Source organism: Octopus bimaculoides, chromosome 2, assembly GCF_046866305.1.
Source record: "Octopus bimaculoides isolate indiv1 chromosome 2, ASM4686630v1, whole genome shotgun sequence".
Taxonomy (NCBI): Eukaryota; Metazoa; Mollusca; class Cephalopoda; order Octopoda; family Octopodidae; genus Octopus; species Octopus bimaculoides.
This window is the reverse complement of record NC_142929.1, coordinates 71,035,569-71,054,559: the sequence shown is the minus strand read 5'-3', so window position 1 is coordinate 71,054,559 and position 18,991 is coordinate 71,035,569. Positions and strand designations below refer to the sequence as shown.

The 18,991-nt window shown below is 35.8% G+C and overlaps 2 protein-coding genes across 3 annotated transcripts in view; one reads left to right on the top strand and one right to left on the bottom strand.

Moving 5' to 3' along the window:
* LOC106875327 (centrosomal protein of 120 kDa) overlaps positions 1 to 1,995 on the bottom strand; it is a 48,310-nt gene extending 46,315 nt beyond the window's left edge. For both annotated transcript variants that reach the window (XM_089346980.1, XM_089346981.1), the window contains exon 1: positions 1,841 to 1,995. In XM_089346980.1, the coding sequence (XP_089203106.1) occupies positions 1,841 to 1,883 (43 nt within the window). In that variant the 5' untranslated portion in view covers positions 1,884 to 1,995. The remainder of the gene's footprint in view (positions 1 to 1,840) is intronic.
* A 2,004-nt stretch (positions 1,996 to 3,999) lies between these two features.
* On the top strand, positions 4,000 to 15,807 carry LOC106875334 (large ribosomal subunit protein bL12m). The gene is made up of 5 exons (XM_014923427.3): positions 4,000 to 4,168; positions 9,237 to 9,477; positions 11,911 to 11,979; positions 12,571 to 12,708; positions 15,567 to 15,807. The coding sequence occupies exons 1-5, from the start codon at positions 4,110 to 4,112 to the stop codon at positions 15,681 to 15,683; spliced, it is 624 nt and encodes a 207-aa protein (XP_014778913.1). The 5' UTR covers positions 4,000 to 4,109; the 3' UTR covers positions 15,684 to 15,807.
* Positions 15,808 to 18,991: the final 3,184 nt, after the last annotated feature.

Genomic DNA, 18,991 nt, shown 5'->3' with positions numbered 1-18,991 from the left:
CCTTGAAAATGTAAGTAAAGACAGTGGTGGAGTTTTGGAATAGCTAACTCTCAAAATTTTATAGCTTACACAAAATGGTATGGAAGGTGGAGGCAGGAATGTAAAAAAAAAAACATTGAAATGTTTGGTAAAAATTTTTTTCACAGTTGTAATTTCTGTTCTGTGGAATACAGAAAATACTAGAGAAAATGAAGGAGGAAATCTGCTTTCTTCCTTTCTCATGAGATATAGGACTTCAGGGAACAGGTATTCAAAAACTCTCCAAAGATAACATAGTGGGTATAAACCAATGAACCATGTTACCTTTGATAACAAATATTATCTTTTGGCATATGAAATAACATGCAAGCATCCATCCATCCATCCATACATACATACATACATTGATATGGTGATAGTAAAAATTTAAGTCAAAGCCGAGGATCAAATACATTGATTGATAAAAACAGGAGAGGCGATTTTGTTGCTAAAAAACATATAGTGGATGACTCATGACGAGTGAAAATGTAATATGTGGTTAGAATTTAGAACAGTGGTTAACCATTTTTTGCCTATAGACCCCTTCGATTCCTATTTTATTCAGGTGGACCCTTATAGCCATTCAATGTTTAAAAAATCTAATTGCATTTTTATAATTAAATATTATTAGAAATTGTATTTTAAAAATTGTTAAAATATTTTGTGTCTTGAAGAAGTATAACCAATTTATTGCACAAATTCTAACAGTAAAATCTTATATGAACCCCCAAGGGTCATATGGGCCCCGGTTGAAGACCACTGATTTAGAAGATATTGAACTGTTTTGATACGATTTTGTTGGGCTTTTAAGAGTAAAACTAAAGCTTAATATATTGAACACAACGGAAAATATCTTTTATATAAAAAATAATACCTAAGATGGTATTATTTTCATATAAAAAAATATTAGCAGAACTGTAAGGTAAAAGGCGAAACTTGGGACGAGCATTATAGAGACAAGTGAAGAATCGCAAACAGAACCCTATTACAAACTATGTAGAAATTGCGTTTGAATAACTAAAATATTTATGCTTCCGATAATGAGAGGAAAAGGCAACGATTTTCTCAAATTGCTACATATAATTATATTTAGTGGTTTATTTAATTCGCTGTTTTTGAAATCGAAGTGTCCATATTTCTGGTTAAATCACTAACATATCTATATAGTGAATTTATAAGAGTAGAATTGGGAAAATTTAAACAGTAACCCTATAAATACACATCTCTCAGTATATCAGTAAAAATTCATTTACTTTTACAAAGAACGTGAGCAATCCGAGCACTACTCTGTATTATAAACATTGAATTGTTTATATTACAACATTGACGTTTTATATCAATTTCAAGAAATTAATTAACATTGGGCTGGTATCTATGAAAACATAACTAAATTACAACTGGAAAAAACATGGTTATTAATATAGAACAACTATATATATAATCAACTTGTCCATTCATGACAATTTAACATAGGAACGGTCACGTTTCCAAAACAAGTTCCTGATATGTCAAAATTTTGATAAAAAGAACTTATTGAGAGTTTAGTCGTTGTTTAAATTACTTGATTTCTTAATTAACTAACATTGTAGTTATATTTTCATTTATAAAACCGGCTTCAGTATTATATAGTCATATATCTATCTATATAGTTTTATAATGCTATTGCTATAGCGATTCTAAATAACAATCACGGAACGAGACCAGACATGACAAAACTACAAATGGATCCGGTCAAGCCCCAAAATAATAAACTTTCAACCACTTAACCGAGTTAGAAACCATTAAGGAAGGAAAAAGTAGTAATTTACAATGAAGATATTACCTGCCAGTATGGAAACAACAATCAAATAACGTTCTTCAGGCATGTCTGTGTTGATTTAGAGCAACCCAGCGAAAACTTATGCCATAAATGAAAGAGTATGTTGTTTGAAAACAGCCGCCATGCTATAGAATGGTGATGATTTACTACGCATGCGTATTCTGGGTTGTTTTCAACTACTCGACACGAATTTGTCATAGTGAAGTAAATGTAAACAGATTTCATGTAGATAGCAGCAAATATCTAATTGGAAATGTTAATGCAGGGGAGGATTAAAAAAAAAAGCAAAATTAGCTCCATACTATTTACATTATTTCTGGAAGTACGGAAAACAACTCTGGATACGTTTTGGTTTTATTCTGACCTCTTCAGCGAAGCACAAATTTCACCGAACTTACCGAAGAACTAATGAAGGAATTACTAACTCTAACATATATTTATCATCCCTATCCCTTGTTTTTCATTCATTATGTTCATCGCCTCACTCATTCCCCAACTCTGACCCTCTATCACCCTCTTGTATATACTTTTACAACTTCTACCCACCCACAGTCCATGTTCTGTCCCCACTTCTACTTACCTTGAGAGTTCACTTTGACATCCCATCACCACTATTTTTTTTTTCTTTCTGGCTCTACTCCAGTTATTCCTACCAACTTTTCTATAATGTGAGAAGACATATAGCAGCTTCTCTACAGCAAGAAACCCATTCTGTTCTGTCCTCTTTCATACATTAACTTCTCATTCATCCCATAGCATAGAACTGTCAACTTCTCTACTGTAGCCTCACTCAGTTGTAGGGGATTTTAGTCTCGCAAGTGACCTTATTAGTGCTGGTGCCATAAAAAATGCACCCAGAACACTCAGTAAAGTGGCTAGTGTCAGGAAGTGCATCCAGCAGTTGAAACAATGTCAAAACAGATACTGATCTACAATGCTGTCCTCATACCAGTCAGATCCTGTCAAACCATCTGGGCTAGTATGGAAAACAGACATTAAAAGATGATGATGGTGATGAAGATGATGATAATGATGATCATCATCATCATAATGATGGCTTTTTTCAAGTTTGTGTCTACCAAATTCACTCACAAGGTTTTGGGTGGCCCAGAGCCATAGTAGAAGATACTATATATGTACCATCATTATTAGCTTGCTTCCCAACCATGTGGTCTTGAGTTTGGTTTTGCTGTACAGTACCTTGCGACAGTGCCTTCTGCTATAGGCCTTGGCCAACCAAAGTATTGTGAATAGATTTGGCAGACAGAAACTGAAAGAAGCTGATCGTAATGTGTGTGTGAGTGTGTGTGTGTGTGTGTGTGTGTGTGTGTGCGGGTGTGTGTGTGTGTGTGTGTGTGTGCGCGTTTGTGTATGTGTGTACCTTGTCTAAACATCATGTGATGGTTGTAAATGAGTATCAGTCATAAAAGTGATATTATTCAAGGCGCAGGAGTGACTGTGTGGTAAATAGCTTGCTTACCAACCACATGGTACCTGGTTCAGTCCCACTGCGTGGCACCTTGGGCAAGTGTCTTCTACTATAGCCTTGGGCCGACCAAAGCCTTGTGAGTGGATTTGGTAGACGGAAACTGAAAGAAGCCCGTTGTATATATGCATATATATATATATATATATATATATATATATATATATATATATATATATATATATATGTATGTATGTGTGTTTGTGTTTGTCCCCCCCCCACCATCGCTTGACAACCGATTGTGGTGTGTTTACGTCCCCGTAACTTAGCGGTTCGGCAAAAAGAGATCGATAGAATAAGTACTAGGCTTACAAAGAATAAGTCCTGGGGTCGATTTGCTCGACTAAAGGCGGTGCTCCAGCATGGCCGCAGTCAAATGACTGAAACAAGTAAAAGAGTGAAAGAGTAACCTTTTATGATATGTCTAAGGATAGGGTGGGGATATTACTTTTCTTGGAAAGAGGTGAAGGTCGGTGACAGGAAGGGCAGCCAGCTGTAGGGAATCTGCCTCAACAAAATTCCGTCTGACCCGTGCGAGCATGGAAAAGTAGACGTTAAATGACGATGATGATGATGATGATACACACACATGTATGTGCTTGTATATATACGTTTCTCCGTATGCGTGTATGCGTGTGTTTGTAAGCATGAAAACATCATAACAAGTTTCCACCAATGAATGAACGAGTTCGTCGTTTCTGCCAACAGTTCCGGTCGACATTACACATGTGCTCCTGGCAGTGGTAGAGGACACATATATCTGTGGCCGGCTAATTGTAATTAATCATGGCCTTAACTCGTTTTATATCACATTTATCTAAAAGGACTACCCATTATTGCAGAAGGTATATTCCGTTATAAACCTTATTCGTAACTACCTTTGTATTTTCTAAAGTAGCAATTAGAACTCGCCTAAGACACGATGTTAATTAATAAGGTCAACACACATAGATACATAGACGATTTTTGCTCTTAAATATGTATTTTTAAAGCTGTCTACGATTTTTCGTATTTCACGCCTTAGTCCAGGTTATGTATACATGTATTAAATAACTAATATTATCTTTAACTGAAGCAACCTTTAGTATAGCATAATACATTCTTTCTCTGTAAAGTTTTTGTTTAAAAAAAAGCTTAAGGGCACCGCAAAATATTCGGATTTACATGACTAAAGTGCTTCGAACTACGATAAAATTAAAATGAATATCTTTCTGAAAAGGAAATCAAGTTATAGTGTCATAAATTATGTAATATTATTTGGTGATGCCATCATTGGGAAACACTAACTTGTAAAAATTATAAAGTTGTTTGTGTGTGTGTGTAATGACTCTCCTAAAACAACAAAATTTGTTTTAACACACGAATTCACATAAAGAACCTTACAAACTAAATACAAAACGAAGTGTGTATATATATATATTCCTTGATATGAATTGCTACTATTATAAATAGCCTGTTATTTGTTATTGTCTTGTGCTTGATATTACAAAAATTAAACTTAAGATATTACCATGATCTTTTGTTAAATTATTAGAATAGAGCTATTTTAAAGCTGTGCACACACACACACACACATTATATATATATATATATATATATATATGATGGTTATAGATAATTCCAAGGCCCATTTTTGTTCCTTAACGTGTGATCCCTGATTAAAATATATTGATGTTTGGTATGATGTAATAGAAAAAGGGAATGGCAATTAACCTGCCTTTAACATTCTCTGGTATGTATGACATATATGAATATTGTTGGCCTAGGGAGAAGTGTCTAGGACTTGCTCGCTCACCTTCATTCTGTCTTTAACTTCCAAACGTGTTACCTTTTTCTTTCCTTCTTTTTTGTTCTGAAGGTCATAGTATTTACATGTGCCTTTTATGGTTTACGGCTGATGACTGTCAACTTCATCTATATATCTAAAACCATGTGTGTGTATGTATATATATATATATATATATATATATATATATATATATATATATATATATATATATATATATATATATATGAATGCTATTCATTTAGGACATTTGCGAAAGTCATGATTTTAAAAATTTAAACTAATGCCTTGCTTGATTGATATAATTATTAAAAGTCTAAACTTCGATCTAACCTTGGTTAGATCGAATATTCCAGTATTATAAGATTATGCATACTTTTCATTGGTAAAGCATTAGCGGCAAAATATTAACAGAACTGTTGCTGTATATCTGAAAATGCATAATTTGATCTATGTTAAATATTTACGAACACATAATAGTGACCCAATTTAAGTTTCTTACCCCATCTATACTCATTATCGCTTGATTGTCCCTTAATCTCGTAGATCTCGCTCTTGAACTTTTATCTCAATATTTTCTTCTCAGAACTGTTGCCGTCTGGAATCCTCTCCTTACATAGGTTTTTCCTGCACATGGTGGCGGAGTTTTTCAAGTGTCCCTCGAAGTCCCATACCTCATTGTATTCCTATGTTTTTTTTCCATGTAAAAAAATAACGATTCTGATTTTTTTAATATTTCTTTTCTATTTTAAAATTTTTTGCTCCCATTCCTTCAGTACCTTTTTCCTTCTTCGTGGGGTATGGAACTTCGAGGAACATGTTTAAACTGAGTATTAACCCTTAAACGGTGGGAAAGGGTTGCATGAACGTGTATGCCAAACGGGCAAAATATATCTTATAGCGACAGAAGCAGTATTAATACCAAAAAGTAATATTTATCTCAGCTTAAAAGTGGATGTTGTATTAGTCTACAGAGTGCTGCGTTATTTACCATGAGAGAACTTCTCATATGGACTTGTAGTGCATATAAGCACGCGTGTTTAGGCACTGTCATGCTATTAGCTGTCAGAAGTGAAAGTGCTCACTGCTAGTGAAGTATCTGCCTGTCTGCCTGCCTGTTGCTAGTATTAGCTGTCAGTAGCCAAAGAATCGACAGGCCAGCAACAAGCAGGCAGACAGACAGATACTTCACTAGCAGGCAGTGAGCACTTTCACTTCTGACAGCTAATAGCATGATAGTGCCCGTGTTTATATCGCTAGTGGTAAATAATCATCTGCTACCACCACCAGAACTGCCAGATCACAAATTATTGCTATCTCTCACCATGGATGTCTGCCATCGACAAGGCTAAGGAAGGCAGAAATTATGTGATCGTGCAGTTCTAGTGACAGACAATTATCTCCTGCTTATGATATAAACATGAGTACTTATATGCATCACAAGTCCATATGAGAGGCTCCCTCGTGGTAACTATGGCAGTGTTCTAACACAACATCTGCTTTTAAGTGGGGATAAATGTTACCTGTTGATATTAATACTGCTTCTGTTACTTTTAATTATTTATTAATAAGCCCAATGGCTATTTGCAACACCAGTACCAGAATAGACACTGAGATTTCTTGTATATTGCTGACAGGGGAATTGCCGCTATGTCTAACCATGGACATCTGCCATTGACAAGGCCAAGGGAGGCCAAGATCATCTGATCTGGCAGTTCCAGCGACAGTAGTGGATGATTATCTTCTGCTAGTGATATAAATATGATTGCTTATATGCACATCGAGTCCTCAAGAGGTTCTATGTTTTAATACATCATCCACTTTTAAGTGGGGATAAAAATATCTCTTTTTCTTAAGGGTAATTTTTATACTTATTTTCACTTTAAATATAAAAACTATAATAACTGTTACACTTTTGCACAACAATTTACAATCTCATTATCAAAAAGTACCGTAAAATATTCACTTTCTTTTGCATCCAGCATGAACATAAATTCATTTGAGATTCCTGCATTGTACAGATGTACATCAATTGATAATGTCCACTGTTCTCTAATGAAGCATTAATTCATGTCTGCTGTTTAAGGGTTAATTGCATCAATCTCACTAATCTCTGATGGCCCTACAAACATTGACGGTGCCTCCTTCCTTGTTTTGAGTAAATTATTAAAAATAATTACGGAGATGTACTTGCATAGCAAGTGACCTGATCTGAGATCGTGTGCTGAAACAAAAACAATTGCAGTGTGGAAGGTGTTTATAAGCCATTTAAAAATACCTTCCACACTGCAATTATTAAAAATAAAAACTTCACTTAACTGTTTGTTATATAAATACATGGAGACAACTGACTTCGTAACAAACCATATCAAAAAGAAAAACCCTTAATAGGTTATGAAGCATTACTTAATTTCTTTGCTAATTCAGCTTTTATAAGCTGGCATAGATTAGTTAGGTGAAGGTGTGATTAGGGTGTTACACTCATGACTGCATGGTTGGGATTCTGATTCCTGAACCAGATAATGCATTGTATTCTTGAGCAAAACATTTCACTTCACATTATTCCATTCCACTCAGCTGTAAATGAATAACCCTATGACAGATCTTGGTGATCTGTCATTTATGTGCCGTGGAAACTGGGTAACTGGTCTTATGAGTCCTCAGACTCAAGACAGTAATGTCCAGAGGTTGTTGCTTATGATGATGATGATGATGATGACGATGATAGATTGGTTATGTTAATTAACTTAATTCAGCAGCGCTAAAAGTACTTTTTTCTTGCAAGTCTCTAATCTAGGTAATTTCATCTGTAAAAACAAAACTTTAGTTCTGTATAACAAGCCATAATTTGGTTGCCATCCACAGTTCAAATTTTCCTTTACTTATCTTTTACTACCAATTCACACAGTCTTTTCCTTGCATTGATGGGGGGAAATGCCTCTAATACCTTACTGCTGTCTGTTAGTGCGAAAATAGAAAAAAAACACAACACCCACTACACACTGTAAAGTGGTGGGCATTAGGAAAGGCATCCAGCCATAAAAACCATGCCAAAGCTAACTGTGGAGCTCAACACAGCACTGTGTCTTGCCTGATCCTGTCAAATCATCCAGCCCCATGCCAGCACGGAAATATCAGTCCAGAGTTATATTTGATTAGAGGAATTCTCATAGCATCAGACAGAACATCTTATAGCATCTGTTCTGGCTTTGTATATTCTGCATTCAAATCCTACTCATTCATAAAAAAAAAATCGTAACGTTTTTGTTAGAAGTTGTGAGTACAGATAATAATCAGCAATTTGAAAAACTTATGGGAACAAAATTTCCTTGGTTCAATCAGATTAACTACCATCACCTAATACTTTTTGGAGCATGGCTGTGTGGTAAGTTGGCATCCCCAGTACCAACTATGTGGTACCATCTATAGTCCCAGGCTGATCAAAGCCTTGTGAGTGGTTTTTATAGATGGAAACTAAAAGAAGCCCATTGGTGTGTGTGTGTGTGTGTTAGTCTCCTTGCTTTGATATCATGTGATAGTTGTAAACTAGTGACACTGTCATGCAAGCAATGTCCTTTGTGTCCAATCTTCAGTGAAAGCATGTCTGGTCATGGGGGAATCTTTACCTGCTTGGAAACGGGTTGAGATTTGGTGGCAGGAAAGGTATCCAGGCATAGACAGTCTGCCTCAGCAGATTCCTTCCAACCCATGTGAGCATAGAAAAGTGGACATTAAAATGATGCTGATGATGATGGTGATTTAACAGCTACCAACTTCTTATCCTTAACCCTTTAACATTCAAACCAGACGTTTCAGGCTCAAATATTCTACCTGGTTTACGTTTAAACTGGCTGGATCTGGCCTCTTACACCTATCCTACAATGTCAGTCTAAAAACAAGCCATCACATTGAAATCTCATAGCTACAAGATAATGCATGAATGATACAAAACAATGTCAATAAATAAATATTACATTTGACAGAATAATCTGAATGCTAAAGGGTTAAAAAAAGAAATAATATTAAAATTGGTGCTTTTCTCATTCATGCTGCTATAAATTTTTTACAATTCCTTAATTTTTTAAGGAATTTTTTGCTAACCTCCATCCATATCTCTTCTCTGACAGAGTTCACCCAGTAATACAGCGATGGCATGACAACAGATGCCAGAATGATCCCACTAACTACTACAAAGTCACCACTAGATCTTTCTTCTCTACTACATCATCATGTCAAAATGAAGCTCTTGCTGTAGGACCACATGTTGAAGATACTACTAAAGAATATTCTCCTAAAATTCAAAAACTAGTCGATGAAATTGGAGCTTTGACCCTTTTAGAAGTTTCAGATTTGAATGAATTATTAAAGGTTTGTTAATTGGTTTTTTGTTTTGTTTTTTGCCAATTTTTTATCTTTTACTTATTTCAGTCATTGACTCCAATATTTTTGTTTGTTTCTTATAAAGTCCAGTACTTATTTTGTTGGTGTCTTTTGCTGAACTGCTGAGTTATGGGAATGTAAAGAAACTACATGAGTTGTCAAGTAATGGAGAGGACAAAGACATACACAAAGACACACACACACACATAACAGGCTTTCATACAGTTTCCATCTACCAAGTTCATTCACCACGCATTGGGTGGCTCGGGACTATAGTTAGAAGACACTACCCCAAGATGCTGCACAATAGGATTGAACCTGAAACCATGCAATTGCAAAGTGAGCTTCTTAACCACATAGTCATGCCTGTATCTTTATCTTTGTGCTCTCAAAGGTATGTTATCCCATACTTGAAAGACAAGGACTAGAAGGGTTAGTGACTAGGACATCCAGATGTGAAGCAATCTTTCAATAATATATTCATCTAACCCATGATATAGTAAAATGGATGCAGAAACAAAAGTGAACAAACATGTAATAGTTATATGTAAAAATATGTATAAAATATTGTTAAATAGAGAGTTGCCTATTTTGTCCTCATCTCTTCTCGCATTCATTCACACACACACACACACACACACACACACACATGCATATGCATTCTCTCATCATTCACCTGCCAGGACATGTGTTGTGTGTTTCTGTTGACAGAACGGTAGGTCTATTGGGAATCCATCTTTAAAGGTATTGTAGTCAGTGATATCAAATCCATTACTTATGTATTATTGACTTCAGAAAGATGAAGGGTAATGTGAACTAGAGTGAGTTTTGAACCTGGACCGTGAAGGGACATAACCAAATATTGCATGCTCTACTAATTCTACTTGCCATATTCTAAAGTAGTATTTCTTATAGGGAGAGGGTGGAACCATTAACCTTTATTATGCTGGAGCTAAATATGCTCAGTTTTGTGCATATACACTCGATGACACAAAAGCCAAGTTAACTTGTTTTTAATAGTGGAGTACTTTCCAGAATTCTCCACATTTCATAGGATATTGTACAAACATGCTATTTTTACTGACCAGTAGAAAGTTGTGAGAACTGATTTGCATATGATTAGTGTGTTACATCACTGGATAAAATTTAATTCATACAGTGAGGGTTAAGGGTTGAAAATTGACAAATTACCATTAAGGTAGTTTAATTAAGTTTATGATGGTATTAGCAAATTTCTGTTGAATTATACTGCTTGTTTCAGTTAATATGAAACAATGAAGAATTTAGTAAAATAATTTTGACATTATTAAACTGGTCTTTGGAACATAAATTAGTATGAAATTTCAATGAAGGGTTGTAACTTAGATCAATATAAAACAGTAAGTTTGTATATCAGACCCAGATACAATCTAAGGCTGGTTGATATCAAAAAGGTTAAATTTTTTTTAACCATATTCCTGCCGTGGCCAAAAAAGAAGAATTATAATGGATGCAAACTTTATTTTATCTTATTAATAAAGAGTGAATCATCATTGTTTTTTCAACATCTACTTTTCCAAGGCAGATTTTCTACAGTTAGAGCCCATCTTGTTGCCAACAATTACATTTTCCCAAGCAAAGTAATACTTGCCTAAGGCTGGACATGTTTCCCTGAAGATTGAAAACAGACACCGCTTACATGATGGTGATGCTCTTTTTTAACTAGCACAATGTCAAGGCAAGGAGACATCAACACACACTCACACATGCACGTGCACACATACATATATGACAAGCTTCTATCATTTTCCATCTACCAAATCTATTCACAAAGCTTTGGTGAAGTGAGGGCTGTAGTAGAAGACAGTTGCCCAAAATGCCATGCAGTGGAACTGAATTCAAAACCACATGGTTGGAAAGCAAACTTCCTCCTCACTATACAGCCATGCCTTATACAGAAAAATCAGTGCATTTTACTGTATTCTAATCTTTGTAATTATGCCTGTGAAGTCTCTTCTAAAAATACTATGACAAATTATGATCTCGTTACCTTTCAACAAATCTTTGATTGACATCAGCATTTCCCAAGTGGGTTCATATGAGAAGTCCTTAAGGATTACTAATACTGATAAACAGACTAATTATAATGTTGAGTAATTTTTGTATTTAATTCTATAAATTACTGTGTAAAAAGTTAGCAGAGAAACATTTAAACCTGCCATATCTGGCCCAAATATCCTACCTGTTTTTTGTTCAAATGGACCAGATCTGCCCCTTGCACCTATGCTATAATGTCATTCTCTAAATAACCACATCGAAATCCTTAAGCTACAAGATAATGCACAATTAATTCAAAACAATGTGGATAAATACACATTTCGTTTGAAAGAGTAATCTGAATGCTAAAGGATTAATTTTCTTTTTCTTTCTTCTCATCTACAGAAAACTTTGAATATCAAAGACACTCCCATGATGTCAGCAATGCCTGTTGCTGCTGCTGCACCGTCTTCGGTAAGTTCAATTTGTGTTTAGTTAGTGGTTGTCTGACTAACTAACTACCAACCAACAAAATTATTGTTTCCTAATTTTATTCATTGCTATCCATCAATTCCCCTATATCACACCACAGTTTTAATTGCTACAGATGTTTTTAATTATTAAGCTGATAATTGTGGTGATAATGATGTTGACAAATTTGACTCTTAATGTAAGGTGCTGTATGACACAGCAGCATATGGGACTGCATTGCTCAGCTAATCCTGAAATGCTCAATATCACACTTGAAATGAATGTAGACAAAGTTAGTACAATCTGTGTCATATCATGTGTTTCAAGACTGCCTGACCAATGCATCCTCATGCAGGACTGTGTAACTTGGTTTGTATTCCTTTTGAAGGGAACAAGGAAGGAAAACTCTAATCCATTCCTCTATCATTCCTTTCTGTTTTGTAATGGAGTTGTTGTCTTCAATCATTTTCAACAGATATTGTAAGTTAAAGATCTAAGCTAGTATTACTTATACTTTCAGATACATGTATATCCTACTTATTGAACTTTCTGTTGAGTAAAGTTTACATTTATTTTATTCTTTTGACTTTTCAGACAGAGGATACTGAAGAAGCTCCTTTAAAACAAGAACAAACAATCTTCTCTGTGAAATTAGTATCATTTGATGCTGCTAAAAAGATACCAGTTATCAAAGAAATAAAGAATTTAATGTCGGGTTTTAATCTTGTACAGGTTAGTCCTTGGATTTAATTCACTGAATATGATAAATTTCGTTCTTAATTGGTCCTACTGCTTAAGAGTAATATAGTTCTGTACAATATATGTATAATACAGTGGAGGCGCAATAGCCCAGTGGTTAGGGCAGCGGACTCGCGGTTTCAATTCCCAGACCGGGCGTTGTGAGTGTTTATTGAGCGAAAACACCTAAAGCTCCACGAGGCTCCGGCAGGGGGTGGTGGCGAACCCTGCTGTACTCTTTCACCACAGCTTTCTCTCACTCTTACTTCCTGTTTCTGTTGTGTCTGTAATTCAATGGGTCAGCCTTGTCACACTGTGTCACGCTGAATTTCCCCGAGAACTACGTTAAGGGTACACATGTCTGTGGAGTGCTCAGCCACTTGCACGTTAATTTCACGAGCAGGCTGTTCCGTTGATCGGATCAACTGGAACCCTCGACGTCGTAAGCGACGGAGTGCCAACATGTATAATACAGCAATGCTCTGAGTGGTGGAAACAGTATAATACTTATCTTTTAAATTACTGTTAAATGTACAATACAATGCTTCTCTCTTACATTGCTATTATATTGACTAACAAATCTACTTCTCTACAATGGAGGCATAAAATGAGGGAGGGAAGTCATAACAGCAGTATGTATGTGTAAATGGAGTTGATAGATTACTGGGTGATGTCTTATAGAAATCACATTATTGTTGGTGATACAGCATTCTATTGCAGCTATATGATGTGATGACAATTCACTCCCGAGCTGAAATAGACTCCCAGCCTCTGTATCATGAATGGTTATGTGGACCACTCCTAACAAAAGCCAGAGCTTCCTTCAACCATTACATAAAAAGTATAAAGAAAAAAATGTTATTTAGATATACTTTTATTTTACTTGTTGTATACTTGTTTATACTCTTATACATTCAAAGTTAACGAATTTCCTTATTTAAATTATGAATCATATTCCTTTCAATAATATCAATATTGTCTACAAAACTTCTTTGTAGACAATATTTTCTGTTTGGTTGACACTAATTTTCGAATTACCGGAGTCCGTTGCTCTACTCATAGCGATGTATAACTGGCCATGGTAAACATCAGAGTGGGTAAAAATATACCTGTACTATCTAAAGTTTGGCCCTGTGCCTTGTTGGCTGTGAATGCACACGCGGAATCTTTAGGGTTGCAAAAAATCAAACTAAGACTCACTGTTCTATGTGAATAATGTCTGGATGTTCTGGTACCATGGGTTATTTTGACAAAACTGAGATGTAAACAACAGCTGCTTCGATTAGCTGTTTCGAATCCTGCTCAAGACTGACACACTTCAAGACCACTAAATAATCACACACACTTTTTCCATTTTATTTTTGCTATTAACTGTCCTCGCGATCCTCTTCGTATCATCATCATCATCGTTTAACGTCCGCTTTCCATGCTAGCATGTGTTGGACGATTTGACTGAGGACTGGTGCAACCGGATGGCTACACCAGGCTCCAATCTAATTTGGCAGAGTTTCTACAGCTGGATGCCCTTCCTAACGCCAACCACTCAGAGAGTGTAGTGGGTGCTTTTACGTGTCACCCGCACGAAAACGGCCACGCTCGAAATGGTGTCTTTTATGTGCCACCCGCACAAGAGACAGTTCAGGGGCACTGGCAACAATCTCGCTCGAAAACCCTACAAGGCCAGTCAGGCGGTACTGGCAACGGTCACGCTCAGGATGGTACATCTTGTGTGCCACCCGCTCAAGAGCCAGTCCAGGGGCACTGGCAACGATCTCACTTGGCTTGCCGGGTCTTCTCACGCACAGCACATTTCCAAAGGTCTCGGTCAGTAGTCATCGCCTCGGTGAGGCCCAATGTTCGAAAGTCTTGCTTCAATGAAAATCCAGAGTTGCACATGGTCAGTGAATTTTTAATAAAAATGTGAAGGTGCTTAATCAATTACAAAAATCAATATCCACGAAAGTCATACCTTCTGATTTTTTAATGTTAAGAACCTTCCTGATGACTGTCTTTGTAATCCCCAAAAAATATTGTAACCAATGGTCCAGCCATCTGGCAGTGAAGAGGGAACAAAGAGATAGACAGACAGACATAACACCCATTATAGTAAGATAACAAACCTGCCCATCTCCAATGGAAAATACAGGGATAGTATCGCAAATCTAAACCCTCTTAATTCACGAACTATATGGTGGGGAAATCCAGAGTTAATCCTCATGGCCAGAATTTTAACAAAAAAAAAAAAAAAAAAAAATCAAAGGTAATTTATTAATACAAAACTCAGTATCCACTAAATAATCATGCTTTTTTCACATTTTTCACTCAAAACCTTCCTGATTACCTCCTTCATAATCCTGAAAAACATTGTGACCATTGATCCAGCTGTTTGACTGTGAAGAGGGCATAGACAGACAGGTGGACATAACGCCCATTATAAGAAGATTATAGTACGGCGCATTCTTAATACATCGTTGCTATATCACAGCATCAAATGTATATGATGCTATACTGCTATGTTACAGTAAAAAATTGCACATACTTCATGTAACCCATCAGGGCCTATAAGAAGTAGGTTGAGCCAATACATTGGTCTGAGACCTGGAGAAACAAGGATGGACCCATGACTATCTGCCTGTCACTAAAAAAAGATAAACCTCACAACCGCCTTCAATTTGGGTTTAAAATGGCCTATAGTAGAGAACACTTGCCCAAGGTGCCACACAGTGGAACTGAACCCCAAATTTCTTGACCACACAGCCACCAAATTCATGGACCAATGTTAATTGTTTCTCACACTTTGCTGTGTTTTGGAAAAAAAATTAATCTTTTTCTCTATTCTCCTGTTCTTGTAGGCCAAGAAATTTGTTGAAGCAGCTCCTCAAACCATTGAATCCGATATTCCCAAAGAAGAAGCTGAAAAAATTAAAGCTGCCTTAGAAGCTGTTGGTGCTCAAGTTGAGATTGAATAATGTCTTGATTGCTTAGATTATGCCATTATACCACTGTCTCTTTCTTGATACTATGTATATAGTTTTTACACACTCACTAGATATCCAGTTATTAAAAGAGTGTTTTTGTTTTTAATTACTAAAATGTGTTGCTGTTTGTTATTTCTATTACAATATCATATTGAACTGGAATGTATCTCATTTACCTTAGTATTGAAGTTGATGAGGTAACACTGAATCTCGGATCAACCTAGAACTTCTTGCCTGTACCTAGTTTCTTAAATTGCAATAATTCTCATAGAATTTCACATAAAAATTAGTGAATTGCACTTTTTATATATTTGAAAGTCTTTGTGAAAATTTTTAAATACAAAGGAGATTTTTTTTTTAAATCTCCTTTATATCTATATATATATATATATATATAGACATGGCTATGTGGTTAAGAATCTTGCTTTTCAACCATGTGCTTTCAGGTTCAGTCTCACTGTGCAGCACTTTAGGCTAGTGTCTTCTACTATAGACACTGGCCAGTGTCTATAGTAGACTCTTGTAAGTGAATTTGACAGACAACTACATGGAAGCCCATCATATAATACGTGTATCTTTGTTTGTCCCTCCCACCAACACTTGACAATATAATAAATTCCAGGCTTCTAAAAATAAGAAAAAAAGCTAAGCACTGGGATTTATTGTATTTACCCCAGCATGGCCACAGTCCAATGACTGAAACAAAAGAAATAAATGTAAAAGTTGTCTTTTCTCATCTGTTCTGTAATATTGAATGTTACCAAGTGGCTTAATTTTATGGAAAATGTTTTAGTAAATTCATGCTGTTAGATATTGTAGAATTATACTTATCAACAAGTAAATCCATTCTCTAATAAGCTTTGGAATTGAGTCATTATGCATCAAGGAAATCTTTGCCTTCTACAATAATTACTTTAAATGGGGGATGAACTTGTGAGAATTTGGAAGAGATTCCACTTCAAATATTTTGGTCTTTAGCATGATCACAGATTATTCATTTTGTGCAATATTGCCAGGAGTTGTATGCTGTCAACTTAATGTGACAGTCCCAAGAAGGAAATCATACTACTGCTATTTAGCCCTAGGAAGCTACACCACTTCCTGTTGGCCTTAACACATTTCCTGTGTCCTTTAGTTTACGAGGGGGAGACAAGCACTTCCACCCAGCCAAGCCTGCATCCAGGGACATGTTTCTGAATTTTTGCTCATCATCAGCCTGGAGTAGCATGACTTGCTGGCTGAAGATGCCTGTCAAGCTCTCGTAAACATAATAATTCTAGTGAAACACATTCACTCAGAGAGACTTGAGCAGTAGTGATACGATAAAGTAGTTGTATGCTGTCAACTTAACGTGACAGTCCCAAGAAGGGAATCATACTACTGCTATTTAGCCCTAGGAAGCTGCACCGCTTCCTGTCCATCTATAGAGAAGCCCATCATACAATTTTCAAAAAAAATTTACCCTACAAACTTTGCAGCTTCTATAACCAGGACTAGAAATGTTTTTTCTATGTAAATATAACAGCCCTAATATCTGCCTTTACCATAGCATGTCTTTAAAAGATAAGGTCTTTTGCAGATAACAGCTATAATTTTTTTAAAATTCTGTGTTGCTCAGAAAGCTGCTTTACTATTTTGCTGTTCAAATACATCTAGACGCTAAAGGGTAATTATAACATCATTTGGTCCCTTGTGGACCATGCATCTTTCTCTGTTGATTGTTCCTAAAAGTGTGATCTCTGCCTCTTGGAGATCTATAGCATTCTATTGAAGCTTTTTACAAACTAGAGAGCAAATTTAATTTCCCCACAATAGATTTACCGTATTTGATGGCCTATAGGACGCACTCCAGCCTATACTTTTGTAAAATAAATTACCACTAAATGTTTTAATTCCTCCACTTACCTGTATAACATTATTACCGGTAATTGTAAACAATTTATTGCATCCACATTCGATATAAACATACTGTAGGCAATTGTTCACAAATAGATAGCAGCACACGTTTTGTAAACATACATACCGTTTTGAGCCTACATTGAGCGCATTGGACGCAGGGGGATTTTTAAAGCCATTTTGGGGTTTAAAAAAAAAAAAAAGGTGCATCTTACAGGCCATCAAATACAGTACTTTACTCAAGATGGTCTATTTTAAAAATAATAGTCAACATCAAAACTTCCACAAGAGTCGCTTCCCTTGGTTTTTTTTTTTTTCTGTGCATAATATGGTAGAGAAGAACAAATAAAAATGTGATGCATCTTCCAATCGATTATTTGGCAACTGATCAAATGCAGATATGTTTATATCTTTTTTCTTCTTTAAGTGTTAAATGATATAAGACTCACACTGCTACCCTTTTAATCATTTAAGCAATTGAAAACACAAGCTCTTGCTTTAAAAATGTTTATAATTTAATGCAAAAGACCAGCAATTTTGAAGAGGAGTTAATTAAATTAAACCGCAACTTTGACTAGTAATTTATAGTATTGATCCCGGAAATATGACAGGCAAAGCGGCCTTGGTGAGATTTGAACTCAGAACATGGGGGAAAAAAATATCATGGCATTTTTCTGATATTCAATTTATCTATCTATAGAGAAGCCCATCATACATAATAGTTGTATACAAGTGGTGTTGTTTGTTCCCAATCGTCCATGAAAACATGTCTGGTCATAGGAGGAAGTAAAAACTTGCCTAGAAACAGGTAAGAGTTGGTGAGAGGAAGATATGTAATATATCTTTTGTTTCAGTCATTATACTGGGGCACCACCTTAAAGGGTTTTAGTCAGATCAATCCCAGGACTTTTGTTTTTTTTAAGCCTAGTACTTATTCTATTGGTCTCTTTTGCCAAACTGCTAAGTTATGGGAACGTAAACACACCAATACCAGTTGTCAAGCAGTGGTAGAGGAGGACATATACATATATGATGGGCTTCTTCCAGTTTCTGTCTACCAAATCCCCTCACAAGGCTTTGGTTGGCCCGAGGTCATAGAAGACATTTGTCCAAGGTGCCACACAGTGGGACTTAACCCAGAAGCAAACTCCTTATCACACAGCCATGCTTAATTGAAACTGATAAACCTGTACAAAACCATCCTGCACAAACACTCCCCTGTCATATCACTGGAAATACAAAGAACCAGTGATTGGTTCTTTGTGTACCTATAATTAATCAATGATTCTGTCATTCACAAAATTAATGAGGAAAATAAAACAAATTCATGCTGAAAGCTTACTTGATGATACAAAGACCAAGGACAATCCATTAAACTAATAAAAAACTCTTAAATACAAAGC